This window comes from Leptodactylus fuscus, chromosome 3 (assembly GCF_031893055.1).
Source record: "Leptodactylus fuscus isolate aLepFus1 chromosome 3, aLepFus1.hap2, whole genome shotgun sequence".
NCBI classification, from domain to species: Eukaryota; Metazoa; Chordata; class Amphibia; order Anura; family Leptodactylidae; genus Leptodactylus; species Leptodactylus fuscus.
Genome location: NC_134267.1, coordinates 154897099 through 154911253, shown reverse-complemented (window position 1 = coordinate 154911253; position 14155 = coordinate 154897099). Strand labels below are relative to the sequence as shown.

The 14155-nt window shown below is 45.2% G+C and overlaps 1 protein-coding gene across 24 annotated transcripts in view; it reads right to left on the bottom strand.

Annotated features, from left to right (window-relative positions):
- DLG1 (discs large MAGUK scaffold protein 1) overlaps positions 1–14155 on the bottom strand; it is a 166081-nt gene that overhangs the window by 43699 nt on the left and 108227 nt on the right. For all 24 annotated transcript variants that reach the window (XM_075268605.1, XM_075268607.1, XM_075268611.1 and 21 more), the window contains 2 exons: positions 12860–12996; positions 74–218 (listed from right to left, as the gene is read on the bottom strand). In XM_075268605.1, coding sequence (XP_075124706.1) covers positions 74–218; positions 12860–12996 — 282 coding nt within the window. The remainder of the gene's footprint in view (positions 1–73; positions 219–12859; positions 12997–14155) is intronic.

Genomic DNA, 14155 nt, shown 5'->3' with positions numbered 1-14155 from the left:
TTCCATGCTATATAAATAAATTCTTAATCATTTCCAGCAAGTGAGATGTTCTAACACCAAACCCTTAACTTACAGTTCGTGATATCTGGGGGGGCATAGCTGTCATTCATAAACATGGTGGTAGGTTTTGCTACTTTGAGATACACAAAATCTGAAGTGTTTTTTAAAGCCGTGACAGCTTCTTCATGAGAAACTTCTTCCAAACACACAGAATTCACCTGTAGGAAAAGAAAATGTAATTTACGTACTGTGGGGAGGCAATGGTGTGGACCCAAACAGTCAAAGACAGGGACACAAAATATGCAGCAAACAGTTTTATTTAGAAAAAAAACCAGCAAAATAAATAAACCTTGACTTCAGGCACAAAAAAAAAAAAAATACAGCCTTAACTTAAGGCAAAAACAAAATAAAATCCTGCTCGTCTGAGCAACTAACTAAACAGAAATGTTAACCTAACTATTTGTGTGGCTTATTACTAGCCACACGAACAAAGCAAGCACAACATAGTCTCACTGGACACAGGGTTACAGGACAGACCATACAGACTACAATTAACTGTAGCTTGGCCCCATTGACTTAACTACTAAGTGCAATTCCTCACAAACCGGCTCTCTAATATTATTGTTAATCAAAAAAGCACATCACATATGCCTGTAACTAAATGTAGTAACTGCTCTGCCCACTTGCAATAATGTTAGAAAATGTGTGACATACCCAAGGGCATTATTAAAACTAGGTTTTTGTTTTTTTGTTTTTTTCTGGAGCCAGGTCACATGGCTAACAGCCAGCAGCCTAAGACCAGATTAGAAGGGTTTTCCGGGCAAAAATTATTATTGGTTTTTTAAACTATTGGTGCTATTAATGGGTTAATAAATGTACCTATACACATTTTAGGGTGCTTTGAGTGGTTTCTGGGTGTCTCTGGAGGCTCCTAGTGTCTCCTACTTTTGTTTGCAACTTTCTGCTTCCTGCTATGTAACTTCCTAACTCCTCTCACCCCTCTCCCATACATCCCCTCCTTATGCTATGTCCTACCCTACCTACTCCGCTCAACCCCCGACCCATATTACATACTTACTCTTCTTCCTGTGAGACGGCCTTTTCTACTCCTGTACTGTGTGCGTGCTCCTTCTCCACTGACAAGTCACCTCTACTGCGCATGCGTTGACCATGCGTAGAACATGTAGTAGAGTAGAGATGAGCGAACAGTGTTCTATCGAACTCATGTTCGATCGGATATTAGGCTGTTCGGCATGTTCGAATCGAATCGAACACCGCGTGGTAAAGTGCGCCATTACTCGATTCCCCTCCCACCTTCCCTGGCGCCTTTTTTGCTCCAATAACAGCGCAGGGTAGGTGGGACAGGAACTACGACACCGGTGACGTTGAGAAAAGTAGGCAAAACCCATTGGCTGCCGAAAACATGTGACCTCTAATTTAAAAGAACAGCGCCGCCCAGGTTCACGTCATTCTGAGCTTGCAATTCACCGAGGACGGAGGTTTCCGTCCAGCTAGCTAGGGCTTAGATTCTGGGTAGGCAGGGACAGGCTAGGATAGGAAGGAGAAGACAACCACAACAGCTCTTGTAAGAGCTAAATTCCAGGGAGAAGCTTGTCAGTGTAACGTGGCACTGACGGGCTCAATCGCCGCAACCCAGCTTTCCCAGGATCCTGAATGGAATACACTGACAGTGTATTCCCGTATACCCGATATATACCCCCGATACCCGTTCCAACGGTGTGCCCCCCCACCTTCACCCCAGAAATACCCTGCAAGTCCCCTAGCAATAGAATTGGGGCTATATACACCCACTATTTTTGCTACTGCCATATAGTGCCATTGTCTCACTGGGAATTCAAAGAATATATTGGGCTTACATATAACTTCAATTCCAGGGAGAAGCTTGTCAGTGTAACGTGGCACTGACGGGCTCAATCGCCGCAACCCAGCTTTCCCAGGATCCTGAATGGAACACACTGACAGTGTATTCCCGTATACCCCATATATACACCCCAAATCACCGTTCCAACGGTGTGCCCCCCCACCTTCACCTCAGAAATACCCTGCAAGTCCCCTAGCAATAGAATTGGGGCTATATACACCCACAATTTTTGCTACTGGTATATAGTGCCATTGTCTGACTGGGAATTCAAAGAATATATTGGGGTTACGTGCACCCACAATTTTTACTACTGGTATACAGTGCCAGTTTCTGACTGGGAATTCAAAGAATATATTGGGGTTACGTGCACCCACAATTTTTACTACTGGTATACAGTGCCAATTTCTAACTGGGAATTCAAAATGCGCAAGGCTCCCGGAAAGGGACGTGGACGAGGCCGTGGGCGAGGTCGGGGGAATGGTTCTGGGGAGCAAGGTAGCAGTGAAGCCACAGGGCGTCCCGTGCCTACTCCTGTGGGGCAGCAAGCATTGCGCCACTCCACAGTGCCAGGGTTGCTTGCCACATTAACTAAACTGCAGGGTACAAACCTTAGTAGGCCCGAGAACCAGGAACAGGTCTTGCAATGGCTGTCAGAGAACGCTTACAGCACATTGTCCAGCAGCCAGTCAGACTCTGCCTCCTCTCCTCCTATTACCCAACAGTCTTGTCCTCCTTCCTCCCAAAATTCCCAAGCTTCACAGAACAATAACCCCAACTGTCCCTGCTCCCCAGAGCTGTTCTCCGCTCCTTTCATTGTCCCTCAACCTGCCTCTCCACGTCACGATTCCACGAACCTAACAGAGGAGCATCTGTGTCCAGATGCTCAAACACTAGAGTCTCCTCCATCTCCGTTCGATTTGGTGGTGGATGACCAGCAACCCACCCTCATCGACGATGATGTGACGCAGTTGCCGTCAGGGCATCCAGTTGACCGGCGCATTGTGCGGGAGGAGGAGATGAGACAGGAGTTGGAAGAGGAAGTGGTGGATGATGAGGACACTGACCCGACCTGGACAGGGGGGATGTCAAGCGGGGAAAGTAGTGTGGATGTTGAGGCAAGTGCAGCACCAAAAAGGGTAGCTAGAGGCAGAGGCAGAGGTCAGCAGCTTAGGCGAAGCCAGGCCACACCCGGAATCTCCCAAGATGTTCCAGTTCGTACCCAGCCCCGAAAAACTCCCACCTCGAGGGCACGTTTCTCGAAGGTGTGGAGTTTTTTCAAGGAATGCGCCGAGGACAGATATAGTGTTGTCTGCACAATTTGCCTCTCGAAATTGATTAGGGGCTCTGAGAAGAGCAACCTGTCCACCACTTCAATGCGCCGTCATTTGGAATCCAAGCACTGGAATCAGTGGCAGGCAGCAACGGCAGGACAAAGGCCGCCTGCCGTTCACGCCACTGCCACTGCCTCTGCCACTGCTGACTGTGCTGGCGATGCACTCCAGAGGACGAGCCAGGACACCACTTCATCTGCCTCCGCCACTTTGTTGACTTCTCCCTCATCCTCCCCTGTTCCTGTCTTATCTCCTTCTCCTGCACCATCAAAGGCACCATCAGGCGCTTCTTTACAACAACCCACCATCTCTCAGACATTGGAGCGGCGGCAGAAATACACTGCTAACCACCCACACGCGCAAGCCTTGAACGCCAACATCGCTAAACTGCTGGCCCAGGAGATGTTGGCGTTCCGGCTTGTTGAAACTCCCGCCTTCCTGGACCTGATGGCAACTGCGGCACCTCGCTATGCCGTCCCTAGCCGTCACTACTTCTCCCGGTGTGCCGTCCCCGCCTTGCACCAGCACGTGTCACTCAACATCAGGCGGGCCCTTAGTTCCGCGCTTTGCACAAAGGTCCACTTGACCACCGACGCGTGGACAAGTGCATGCGGACAGGGACGCTACATTTCACTGACGGCACACTGGGTGAATGTAGTTGAGGCTGGGACTGCTTCCCAAACTGGCCCGGTGTACCTCGTCTCCCCGCCTAACATTCCTGGCAGGGACACGAGAAGAACACCCCCCGCCTCCTCCTCCGCCACCGCCTCCTCCTCCGCTGTTAGATTGACCCCAGCTACGAGTTGGAAACGTTGCAGCACTGGCGTTGGTAGACGTCAGCAGGCTGTGCTGAAGCTGATCAGCTTGGGGGACAGACAGCACACTGCCTCCGAGGTGAGGGATGCCCTCCTCGATGAGACGGCAATATGGTTTGAGCCGCTGCACCTGGGCCCAGGCATGGTCGTTTGTGATAACGGCCGGAACCTGGTAGCAGCTCTGGAGCTTGCCGGACTCCAACATGTTCCATGCCTGGCCCACGTCTTCAACCTAGTGGTGCAACGTTTCCTAAAGAGCTACCCCAATGTTCCAGAGCTACTGGTGAAAGTGCGGCGCATGTGCGCCCACTTTCGCAAGTCGACAGTAGCCGCTGCTAGCTTAAAATCTCTCCAGCAACGCCTGCATGTGCCACAACACCGGCTTTTGTTCGACGTCCCCACACGCTGGAACTCAACGTTTCAGATGTTGAATAGAGTGGTTGAGCAGCAGAGACCTTTGATGGAATACCAGCTACAAAACCCTAGGGTGCCACTAAGTCAGCTGCCTCAGTTTCACATCCATGAGTGGCCATGGATGAGAGACCTTTGTGACATCCTACGGGTCTTTGAGGAGTCCACAAGGAGGGTGAGCTCTGAGGATGCGATGGTGAGCCTTACAATCCCGCTCTTGTGTGTTCTGAGAGAATCCCTGATTGACATCAGGGATAACTCAGATCACACAGAGGAGTTAGGGATAGCATCCGATCCGTCACAGCTGGAGAGTAGGTCCACACATCTGTCCGCTTCACTGCGTTTAATGGAGGAGGAGGAGGAGGAGGAGGAAGAAGAGTTGTCCGATGATGTGATGGTGATACAGGAGGCTTCCGGGCAACTTCGAATCGTCCCATTGTTGCAGCGCGGATGGGTAGACATGGAGGATGAGGAGGAAATGGAGATTGAACTTTCCGGTGGGGCCAGAGGAGTCATGCCAACTAACACTGTGGCAGACATGGCTGAGTTCATGTTGGGGTGCTTTACAACCGACAAGCGTATTGTCAAAATCATGGAGGACAACCAGTACTGGATCTTTGCTATCCTTGACCCCCGGTATAAAAACAACATCTCGTCTTTTATTCCGGTAGAGGGGAGGGCCAATCGCATCAATGCTTGCCACAGGCAATTGGTGCAGAATATGATGGAGATGTTTCCAGCATGTGACGTTGGCGGCAGGGAGGGCAGTTCCTCCAGTAGGCAACCAAGTTCTCACCGGTCCACACAAACGAGGGGCACACTGTCTAAGGTCTGGGACACCTTGATGGCACCCCCTCGCCAAAGTGCCGCCACGGAGGGTCCTAGTGTCACCAGGCGTGAGAAGTATAGGCGCATGTTGCGGGAATACCTTTCCGACCACAGCCCTGTCCTCTCCGACCCCTCTGCGCCCTACACGTATTGGGTGTCGAAGTTGGACCTGTGGCTTGAACTTGCCCTATATGCCTTGGAGGTGCTGTCCTGTCCTGCCGCCAGCGTCCTATCTGAGAGGGTGTTCAGTGCAGCCGGTGGCATCATCACTGACAAGCGCACCCGTCTGTCAGCTGAGAGTGCCGACCGGCTCACTTTGATAAAAATGAACCACCACTGGATAGAGCCTTCATTTTTGGGCCCACCTGTGTAAAGCACCCCAACATGAAACTCCATGTCTGTACTCAACCTCTCCAATTCCTCCGCATCCTCATACTCATCCACCATAAGCGTTGCACAATTCTGCTAATACTAGGCTCCCTCCACCCTGATTTCCCCCAACTCTGCTGGTTAGAGGCTCCCTCCACCCTGCTTTCCCACAACTCTGCTGGTTAGAGGCTCCCTCCACCCTGATTTCCACCAACTCTGCTGGTTAGAGGCTCCCTCCACCATGAATTGGTCCAAACTGGGCTGTTTAGCGGCTCCCTCCACCATGAATTGGTCCAAACTGGGCTGTTTAGAGGCTCCCTCCACCATGAATTGGTCCAAACTGGGGTTTTTAGAGGCTCTCTCCACCATGAATTGGTCCAAACTGGGCTGTTTAGAGGCTCCCTCCATCATGAATTGGTCCAAACTGGGGTTTTTAGAGGCTCCCTCCACCATGAATTGGTCCAAACTGGGGTTTTTAGAGGCTCCCTCCACCATGAATTGGTCCAAACTGGGGTTTTTAGAGGCTCCCTCCACCATGAATTTGCCCAAACTGGCCTGTTTAGAGGCTCCCTCCACCATGAATTGGTCCAAACTGGGGTTTTTAGAGGCTCTCTCCACCATGAATTGGTCCAAACTGGGCTGTTTAGAGGCTCCCTCCATCATGAATTGGTCCAAACTGGGGTTTTTAGAGGCTCCCTCCACCATGAATTGGTCCAAACTGGGCTGTTTAGAGGCTCCCTCCACCATGAATTGGTCCAAACTGGGGTTTTTAGAGGCTCCCTCCACCATGAATTGGTCCAAACTGGGGTTTTTAGAGGCTCCCTCCACCATGAATTGGTCCAAACTGGGGTTTTTAGAGGCTCCCTCCACCATGAATTTGCCCAAACTGGGCTGTTTAGAGGCTCCCTCCACCATGAATTTGCCCAAACTGGGCTGTTTAGAGGCTCCCTCCACCATGAATTGGTCCAAACTGGGGTTTTTAGAGGCTCCCTCCACCATGAATTGGTCCAAACTGGGGGTTTTTAGAGGCTCCCTCCACCATGAATTTGCCCAAACTGGGCTGTTTAGAGGCTCCCTCCACCATGAATTGGTCCAAACTGGGGTTTTTAGAGGCTCCCTCCACCATGAATTTGCCCAAACTGAGCTGTTTAGAGGCTCCCTCCACCATGAATTGGTCCAAACTGGGGTTTTTAGAGGCTCCCTCCACCATGAATTGGTCCAAACTGGGGTTTTTAGAGGCTCCCTCCACCATGAATTGGTCCAAACTGGGCTGGTTAGAGGCTCCCTCCACCATGAATTTGCCCAAACTGGGCTGTTTAGAGGCTCCCTCCACCATGAATTGGTCCAAACGGGGGTTTTTAGACGCTCCCGACACCATGAATTTGCCCAAACTGGGCTGTTTAGAGGCTCCCTCCACCATGAATTGGTCCAAACTGGGGTTTTTAGAGGCTCCCTCCACCATGAATTGGTCCAAACTGGGGTTTTTAGAGGCTCCACCATGAATTGGTCCAAACTGGGGTTTTTAGAGGCTCCCTCCACCATGAATTTGCCCAAACTCTGCTGGTTAGAGGCTCAATCCACCCTGATTTTCAAAACAAATGTTGGTGCCAACCTCAACTTACTACAAGGGCCAAATTCACTGCTGGTGACAAGCTCTCCTCACTGCAAGTGCCAAATACACATGTTTCAAGGTGTTTTCCTACTGTCAGAGAGGTGGTATTGAGTGTGTAAAGTGTGTAGTTGTTAGGCTGTGATGTTGGGGTAATAGAGGGTCTTTGGTGTGTTAGATGCCCCCAGACATGCTTCCCCTGCTGTCCCAGTGTCATTCCAGAGGTGTTGGCATCATTTCCTGGGTTGTCTTAGTGGACTTGGTGACCCTCCAGACACGGATTTGGGTTTCCCCCTTAACGAGTATCTGTTCCCCATAGACTATAATGGGGTTCGAAACCCGTTCGAACACACGAACATTGAGCGGCTGTTCGAATCGAATTTCGAACCTCGAACATTTTAGTGTTCGCTCATCTCTATAGTAGAGGTGATTTACTGGCAGCAGTGTTCACACACTGCTAGGAGAATAGCGCACATCCTGCCAATACAGGAGGAGAACTTGTCTCGCTGGAAGAAGCTGAGGATGGGTAAGTATGAGTGAAGTGGATGAGGGGAGTAGTAGTGACTATCCATTTCTGGAAATGAAGAAACCGGATTATCAGAAAATGTAAATATAATATATGGCTAAATATACATTTTTTTTAAATTAATTTTATTTAGAAAGTAGGAGGGGAGAGAGTGTTTAGATTAGTGTAGGAGTTTCAAAATATCCCAGAAACCCCTTTGAGTAATGTTCATTAAAATATCTGCCACAATAATAATAATAATACATTTCATTTATATAGCACCAACATATTCCACAGCATTGTACAATTTGTAGGGTTCAAGTACAGACAAAAAGATGCATTATAAAGAAATAGTCACTACACACATTTATTATTTTAATAAAACACCTGACTTATCCAACTGTCTGTGTACTAGCAAGTTCAGAGTACAGTGATAAATGCCCTCTAAAGTATTTCCAAAATACTTAAAGGGGCTCTATCAGCAAAATCATGCTGATAGAGCCCCACATATGCGTGAATAGCCTTTAAAAAGCCTTTAAAAAGCCTTTAAAAAGGCTATTCAGGCACCGTAAAAGTTATATTAAACTATCCCCCAGTTTTAAAATAATACCCTAATAAAGAATGTGATCTACTTACGCATCGTGCACGCTGGGTGGGCATTCAGGGTGCGCCGTCTTCTTCATCCACGCCTCCTCTTCCTCCGATGTCCTCGGGTCCCGTCCTTCTCCGATGCTCGCGAACGGACTTTGATTAAAAAAAAAAAAAAAAATGGCCTGGGTGCATGTGCAGTAACATGAGACTTCTACTACGGCTACTGCGCATGTGCCCAGGCCATTTTTTTTTTTTTTATCAATGTCCGTTCGCGAGCGCCGGAGAAGGACGGGACCCGAGGACATCAGAGGAAGAGGACGCGTGGATGAAGAAGACGACGAACCCTGAATGCCCACCCAGCGAGCACAATCCGTAAGTAGATCACATTCTTTTTTAGGGTATTATTTTAAATCGGGGGGAGTAGTTTAATATAACATTTACGGTGCCTGAATAGCCTTTTTAAAGGCTATTCACGCATATGTGGGGCTCTAGCAGCATGATTTTGCTGATAGAGCCCCTTTAAGACTATATGCTTCCCTCTCCCTCACCAGAACAGATTTACCACTTAATGTGCATGGATTGGGGTCCTGAATTGCCCTCTGCCAATGGCAGATCTACAGTATACATGTATTTTGTTGTAGGGGGAGGTGGTATGGCATGAACTGCCTAATTCTTTGTACTCAAGGGGGATATGATGCTGTGAAAAGAGGTGTGACAGTGCTTTATTCCTCTCCATCTAGCTGAGAACACAACCAAAGAGGTAAGCAGACTGTGCATCTTAGATGTATGGCTACCTTAACTGAATCAGACATGGCTAATCAATTCTGGGATAAATTGATGTTTAGGATCAGATTATGCACTTAACAGCAGCCTAGTCATAAGCCTGCAGATGAGCTGTATAGAGAAAAAGCAGGATTCAATCAAGACTTTGCTTCCATTTATCTTCTACATTTCTCTCTGTATGAACCTTGCAGAGTATTCGTCCATTAACTATAAACCATAACTTTATTTTAGCTACATATAAAAAAAAGCAAACTGGAAAGATAGTCAAAGATGACAAATGTTTAGAGTGACATTTTGCTTTCTTTTCTTCAACTGACCTTGAACTTGTCCTGTTGGGGCGACCGTGTTGAACAGAATAGCTTTCTACATTCCAGTATTCACCCTCTTGATACTTGAGGCTAGGTATTCTACAACAAGTAATTCCCCTGACTGAACCACTATTGACAGGAAATCTCAAGGCCATTGTATCACAAAAACATTAAGTGCATAACTATGTTTCCATGACATAAAAAACTAGGTTTATTGTGTACCCCCCCCCTTTAAAAAGGTCAAAGACTAAAAATTCTAATGCATTTATGCCACCAAATATACTGAAGTTCTACAGTAAACCTTGCACAAAAACTTTTTAGTTATTCTTTGTCAACTATTAAAATATTCACAGAGGCCAGTGCCCATGTTTTTGGCATATCATGTAATTTAGCAATATATAAACGAAACTAATTTACCGCTCTGGGTCAAGGAAAAGCTGGATAGAAACTCCTACGCATAAAATGTACTCTGGAAGATTCTTACAATCTACTACTTTTAATTATTTAAGAAAGGTAGACTGCATAATAAATGGTTACACAAACCTGTATTTGTTTGTGTAAATTTACTTCTATGTATAATTTTCTACTTTTTTTTTTTTTTTTTTAATTAGGAGGGGGGAGGGGGGGGGACCCACAAAAACACAACATATTCACCAGTCCCCGATGCTCTGGTGTCTCCCAGTGCAGTCTGGCCCTGCAGCCCCAGACAGAAGTCCCTGCTGCATGTGACAGCTAAGCTCAATCAAGTGACATGACATATAACGTCACGTTACTAACTAGGACTTTGATGTCACGTCACAGTGATGTGGGGACTTCCATCACATGAAAACACCAGAGCAGCAGGATCAGACGACACGGGAGAGTATGTTTTGTTTTTTTTTCACCTACCCTAACCAAATATAATAAAGAAAAAAATATCCTAGACAACCTCTCAAAAGCAATCGGCACACTGTGACCATTTTTTTTCTCCTAGAAATTTATATTCAGTGTCAAGATCCTTGACACATATTATTGACCATAGCAGATAAGTGATCCAATACGACTCTAGTGAATAAAGCCACATGCAAGAATCTGTACATATTGCACACGGTTTTTTGACAACTGCGGTCCCATGCTGCAACTTAGCAAAACCCGCCCTTGTAGGAAGAGTGTGCAGCTATTGGCTGTAGCTACAATGCGCTTACAATATGGCTAACTGTCCTTTCACACAACTGCTCTCCACTGTGGCTTTAAAATGCTGATGTCAACCCTTAGCAGTAGGCACTCATTGGAAACAAACTGAAATAGTGGCATAATAAAATGCTCTGTTCATCACAAACCCGATTATATTCATTTTATACAGAATGCTATTCAGAAAATATAAAAACGCCAAAACCATACAATTATCTACACCTAGAATACAGTTTTAGATTTTTATGCCAAAGGCAAAACAGTTTCTGGATGAAAAAAGTGTCCTCATTAAAATAGAATAAATTATTCAGTAGGCAGTGAAATGGTTTATGAGATACTACTTATATGAGCTGGAATCTTGGCTCAGAAAAAGTTTGTGTTGCAATAACTTAGAAGGTAAATAGTCATTTTCTGATCTTATAAAACAAATTATAAAAGGTAACTAGAAATGTATGTTACACATTTGCTTTTAAAGAAGTGACAAACAAGAAAAGTTTAGATATTTATTTAGTAATTTATAAAATGAAGTCAGAGCTACACTACATAGAGAGATGCCCTCAATTCTCGCTCATGTATTTGAAGGGGTACTCTGCAACTATGATATTGAGCTCCACTTCCTCCTCTCAGGCCATAACACCACCACCATGACCATGCTGTATATTAATGGGTCTGAGCTGCAATAGATTAAATATTGGACCGATTATCACTGTCAGATTGACACTCACTATAGTGGTGCAAACAAGTTCATGATCACAGAACTGAGGTGGTTTACTGCCAGGGCAAGCAATTTTTTTTTAGTTTCAGGAAGTTGCAGTCTAAATTTTACTCTGATATCTCATATCTGTGCCAGTCACTGCAATGGTTGCCTACTCACTACAGAATACAATATATGCTCTTATCACCCTCATCCACAAAGTTCCTCATGGTGCGGCACCTCCTTTCATTTCCTACTTCCTCTCGGTCCACCACCCAACCCATGCCCCCGGTCAATGACTTAAGAGTTGCATCCTCTATCCTCAGAACTTCCAACTCCAGTCCCCCAAATGTATCCCTAGTTGCACCACCCTGGACAAATACATTTACTTACGTCTAAAGCTTCAAGCACATCCTAAAAACACATCTCTTCAGGCAGGCCTATCACATTTCCTAAACTAACACTTCAGAAGTCACACTCCCTAAAATGAAACCTCCTCTGTTCACAACTCCAAATTACCCCATAGGGCATACCATCTTTATCAGAGTATAACTGTATAGCCAAACACTCTGGATCTGCACATAAAAGGACACTGGCCAGTGACCAGTTAATACATCTTTATTTGTAGAATAGTAAACCTTTTCCTAAAAAATGTCTGGTCCACTCTATAAGCAAAGCTACCTCTTATGCTGCCTCATAGCTTGAAAGCTTTTGTGACAGGGCCATCACTCCTATTGTGCAAATTCATTTATTATTCTGTTAGATCTCATTTTATCTGTACATGAACCCTAAGAAATGTAAAGTGTGGCAGAATATGCAGGTGCTATAGAAATAAAATGTATTATATTTCAGATACCCTGAGAATACCTGCAAGATCAGATCATGTTAACTAAAATAAACATGGAATGGTTAGTTGTCCGTCACATCCGCTTCAGTCTTGAAGCAGGAACAATTCAGATGGATTAAACAGATTTCGTTAATTACATGGTGAAGGGTGATACGAGTGTTATTACGTGTAAATCATTTGCCAGCTTTCATCAACCCTTTTACCTTGATATATTGTAATAGGACTTATGCAAAACAGTAGGCAGTGCCATTGTAAGAAACAATCCCTGTTACCAGTGTAAGACAAGCTGTTTGCACAGTCTCTCCACTCTGACTTTCACATAAACAGGTTTTGTCCATGGACTGAGTTTCACAGACAAAAACTTATGTAAAAGCAGCCTACTCTGAAAACGTGATTCTTTGCATTACACTGGCAGACAATCTCATTTTGTAAATGCGATTTAAAAAGATTAGCTTGTTGCCAGATGTGGTGATCACACAGGTCACAAGTAGCAATAAAGAACAGTTTTCAGTTTAATACTAAGGTGTGCACAAGGAAATTGTCCAACAACTCATCATCCAATTCATTAAAGTTACAAATATTTTATGCCAATGAGCAGGTAAGAGTCTGCATGGGAGTGATTGCTATGAGGGTTAGGTTTATTGTTATGGGAGTACTGTAAAATCATTCTTTACCATTTTAAGATCTCCATGCCTACCAGAATAATGTATACTTACTGCAAGAAGTTTGTCCCCAATTTGAAGCTTGCCATCTTTGTGTGCTGCACCACCCTCAATGATTTTAGTGACATAAATACTGTTGTCACCAGGGATGTGCTGATTCCCCACACCACCAGCTATACTGAAGCCAAGACCTAGGAAAACACAGATATTAAATATAAATGTATTAATATATCCCCCACAAATCACATACTGAATGATTTTTGGGCCAGACAACTCCTTTAAAGAAGATCTGTCAATAATGCTACAGGTTTATTTTAGCCAATATTTCTGTTCTTCTCAGAGTAACAATTCTGGTGCATCTTTTCATAGAACTTGTAACATTCCTTATTGCTTAGAACACCAAGTGACAGCTGTGTGTAACAGTCAGGAGGTATCTCTGTGCAGTCAGAGCTACCAGTGTCACACTATGTAGGTGCATAAACCTATGACAAGCGGTATGGTATCAGAAAAACATCACAACGCAGAGCTTTAAGAAAAGATGCTCCAGATTTGACATTTCCTGGGCTATACAAATAACTGAGCTTTATCTAGCCCTAAGGGAACCCAGTTATTAATAAAAAGCTGGTATTACAAATGAGGTAGAACCATGCAAGTCCATACTGTTGCTACTGTACACATTGAATCAGCTAGGAAAATAAGTGAGCTCCTTGGGATAGGTAGTAATACTGTCTGTGGTGACCTGTATGCTGGAGAACAACTCCCATCTCATGTATTAGACCGTGACAGCAATGGGCAGTACTATCAGTGACCGACTGCTTCACCACAAGTGTGAGAAGGAACGTTATCTGAGATCCTTCCTCCCAACGACTGTCAGGCTGTATAATCAACATCAGGCTAAGCGAAGATCACTCCGCACAGAGAACTAAATGATCCTGAAGTCATTCTTTTTATTTGCTATGACTCCTAGTATCTTTTCTATTTGCTATTCTGAGCTTGTAAGTGTTTCTTATTGTAATATATTACTGTATTATCCATGCTGCTGAAACACACTGAATTTCCCCATGGTGGGACCATTAAAGGATTACCTTAATACTAAATATATTTTGGTATGAGAAAAATATTTTTTAAAATTTAAAAAAACGTTTCTAAATAAACAGTTACAAGTAAAAACTAAATTAAATCAGTAATACTGAATACAAGAGGGAAACAAAACTCTTAACTATTTGGCACTTTGGTAACACACCCATATAATAATATTTAGTGGATGGAAACTTGGCCCAAGCCTGCCTGACTAACTAGGGCACAGGAAGGTGCTAAGTGAACCTAAACAGCACAGACACTCACGCGGCA